Source organism: Protobothrops mucrosquamatus, unplaced genomic scaffold (assembly GCF_001527695.2).
Source record: "Protobothrops mucrosquamatus isolate PMUCROS unplaced genomic scaffold, P.Mucros_1.0 scaffold17957, whole genome shotgun sequence".
NCBI lineage: Eukaryota > Metazoa > Chordata > Lepidosauria > Squamata > Viperidae > Protobothrops > Protobothrops mucrosquamatus.
In genome coordinates this window covers 1-3,148 of record NW_015403716.1, presented here as the reverse complement: position 1 = coordinate 3,148, position 3,148 = coordinate 1, and the positions used below count along the sequence as shown (strand labels likewise).

Sequence of the window (3,148 nt, the reverse complement as noted above, 5' to 3'; positions counted from 1 at the left end):
CCTCCCTCCCTCTCCCTTCCTTCCCTCCCTTTCTCCCTTCCTTCTCTTCCTCCCTCCATCCTTCCCTCCCTTTCCCTCCTTCCTTCTTTCCCTCTCTCCCTCCTTCCTTCCCTCCCTCCTTCCTTCCTTCCCCCCTCCCTCTCTCTCTTCCTTACCTTCCTTTTCCTCCTTTTCTGTATCCATCTGCAAGGAATAAAAATATATTGATCCATAAATATCATTTTCCACCCCCTTACAAGTTGCACTGAATGTGGGGGGGGGGAGGAGACAGTTACCCCAATAACTCACCTCGTCTTCTTTGGGTGGGGGGTCTGGAATAGGGATATCCAAAGGAGCTTTCAGAGTGGTCAAATCTTGAAGGTTCAGTGAATTTTCCTAGATGGGCGGAGAAGGAGCGACACTTAAAAAAAAAAGCACGCAGAGATCTGCCCGTGAAACTTTGTTTTTAGACGTTCACTTACCTTAAGAAACTTATCCAACTGAAATATCTTTGCAGGTAAAAATGTGCAAAGAAATTCTTCACCCTGCAGGAAAAGAGAAAGAAAGAGAAAAAGAGAGAGAGAAGGAAAGAGGGAGGGAGGGAGGGAGGAAGGAAAGTTAGTTATCTGGGAAAGGGGAAAATATCCAATAATTGGTGAACAAGTAACGTTTGACATGCAATGGAGACTTACCTCTTTCAAAAGTGATTCTCTAAAGAGAGCCATCTAAAGCAATAAAAGGAAATTATGAGACAAATTGTAACCAACGTTGGAGCAGCCCAGAAAGATCACACAAGGTCTTTACTTTCCATGCTGAAAATTCTCACTAATTCCCCAAATGCAAAGAGAGTTTTGCAGGAAAACAAAACAAAAAAAACAATGAAATTGAAACTGGAAACACACGATAAACCCGAGCTATAGAACAAAGCAATCAAACTTGTTTTAAATTTAAACTTTAGGTTTAGAGCTGTATTGGAATCCTGCTGATCCACAGCCCCACCAAGAACATTTGGGGACTAGGCGAAACTCATACTTGGAAGGGATCTCTGAGGTCATCTAGGCCAACCCCCTGTTCAGCGCAAGGTTCCCTAAAGGATATTTGAGGGATACCACATTGCCTCTCGTGTCCGTAATGCAAACCAACCGATGGCAGTCGCAGCGTCCCCGGGGTTTACAACGATCAAAAGTCAGAAGCTTTTGGCCACTGTTTCATATTTATGACGGTCGCAGGATCCCCGGGATCATGCGATCCGCTTTTGCGACCGTGTGACAAGCTAAGTCAATAGGCGAAGCCAGATTCACATAACAACCGTGTTAACTAACTTAACAATTGCAGTGATTCATTTAACAACAGTGGCAAGAAATGGGGCAAAGCTCACTTAACAAATGTTTCGCTTAGCAACATAAATGCTCAACTGTCGTCACAAGTCGGGGACATGGTTGAAAAGGGTGCCGTTTGGCTTTTGGGATCTCCTTGTTTGTTCTACGTAATTAGCAGAAGTGGATAGTCTTCTCCTCGTACTGGGAATTTTTAAAATCCCCTCTACTGGAGGGATTTTGTTTTTTTTTTAAAAGAAAATCCCAAATAGAATTAGAAAAATTGACTTCCGGCCTTCCCTTTTTAACCCCCCCCAAAAATGCAAACACAGCATTGCTTGCATTGAACAGCAAAATTTCCCTTGGAAGTTTAACGCGAGCAATAAATCCCTTTCCGGAAAATATAATTTTGATCGAGAGAATAACAACTGAAACGCTTTTAAACAGTCTGGAAATATTGTTTGATCCCAAAAGGATGGGATAAGATTTCCCTTCGTTTCCAAAGTCGGTTCTTGCAAAAAGGGTTAATAGTTTGCAGCAGAAAATATACTGTAGTATTCTGGAAATTGGTTTGCGTGACTAGGCAGGGAAAAAAAAAGAGATTTTACAAGCAGAGTGATATGTCAGACTGACACTGCAATTCTGGATTGCTTCAGAAACGCCCCAGTGATTGATTCTCAAAGAACAAAGTCAGGGCGTAGCTAGCTAATCAATCGTGGCTAGAAACAAGAATTTGGCAGGGCTTTTCCCAGCTAAGAAATTTGACTAAACTTGGGCTTCTGCCTTTTATTCAAATTATTCTTAATTTCCAGGCAAGTAATATTCAGTATTTAAGGCACCCTTTCTCAACTTTGGCCTGTTTTAAGATCTGTGGACTTCAACTCCCAGAATTCCCCAGCCAGCAGGGCAAACATCAGGAAGGAGTTCTTGACAGGAAGTGCTGAAGAGGTTACCGCAGGGGTCTTCCAACTTGGCCCTTTTATGACTTGTGGACTTCAACTCCCAGAATTCCTCAGCCAGAATTCTGGGAGTTGAAGTCCACAATCTTAAACTAGCCAAGACTGGGGGAAAAAACTGGTTTAAAGTTCCCCAATTAGTTTCTATTCCTCGTCCTTTCCCCCAACTCTTTTAAAAGTTGGGTCCCAGAAACCCCACACCCCGTTCACACGTGAATTAACGACACCGATCCCCTCTTTTAAAATAAAATAAAATAAAAAAAACCCCAAAAAGTCGCAATGTTTTGTTACAATGCAAACAAACAAACAAAATGTTATCTTTTTTTCTCCTTTTCCTGTGGATCTTTCCAGGCCTCCAGCTGACAGCCCACAGAGGGCTTCTCGCAACCGCGATTCGATCCCGCACCCCGACCTTCCCACGGGACTAGCAACTTGGAAAGGGGCGCGCTCTGCACGTGCTCAGAGGCCGGTAACCAGAGGTCCGTGGCTGGGGCTGGACCCTCCTCCCCCATTTATTGATTTATTTTTGCAAACTTGCCTTGCAACCCTCCCATTGCGACTCCGTCCCCGTTCCCCCATTCACACGTTCTTCCCCCCCCCTCCTCACCTTCACGCGCGTCTCTTTGGCGACACGGATGTTGGCGGTGCAGGATTTGGCCATGGTGTCCGGGGTGCAGAGCTGGGCCGCGGGGGGGAAGACTCGCTTTCGGCTGGCCGCGAAATCGATTTCGCTTTCACATTCCCACGTTCCGTTCCGGCCTCGCCCCTCCCCTTCCCTCCCTTTTCCCCTCCCCTGGAGGAGTGGAGGGGAGAGGTTGCATTCCCACACCTCGTGTCCTCCTCTCCCTCTTCCTCCTCCTCTTCTTCTTCCTCCTCCCCCGTGCACGCCGTTCCCAC

At 45.8% G+C, this 3,148-nt stretch overlaps 1 protein-coding gene across 1 annotated transcript; it reads right to left on the bottom strand.

Moving 5' to 3' along the window:
* Positions 1 to 155: 155 nt before the first annotated feature.
* LOC107301843 (proteasome activator complex subunit 2-like) lies at positions 156 to 3,026 on the bottom strand (the record flags this gene model as incomplete). Its single annotated transcript, XM_015831015.1, has 5 exons — positions 2,859 to 3,026; positions 672 to 704; positions 462 to 524; positions 289 to 375; positions 156 to 183 (listed from the first exon to the last, which is right to left on the bottom strand). Coding segments are annotated over exons 1-5 (265 nt in total), but the record flags the coding sequence as incomplete, so codon positions are not given.
* Positions 3,027 to 3,148: the final 122 nt, after the last annotated feature.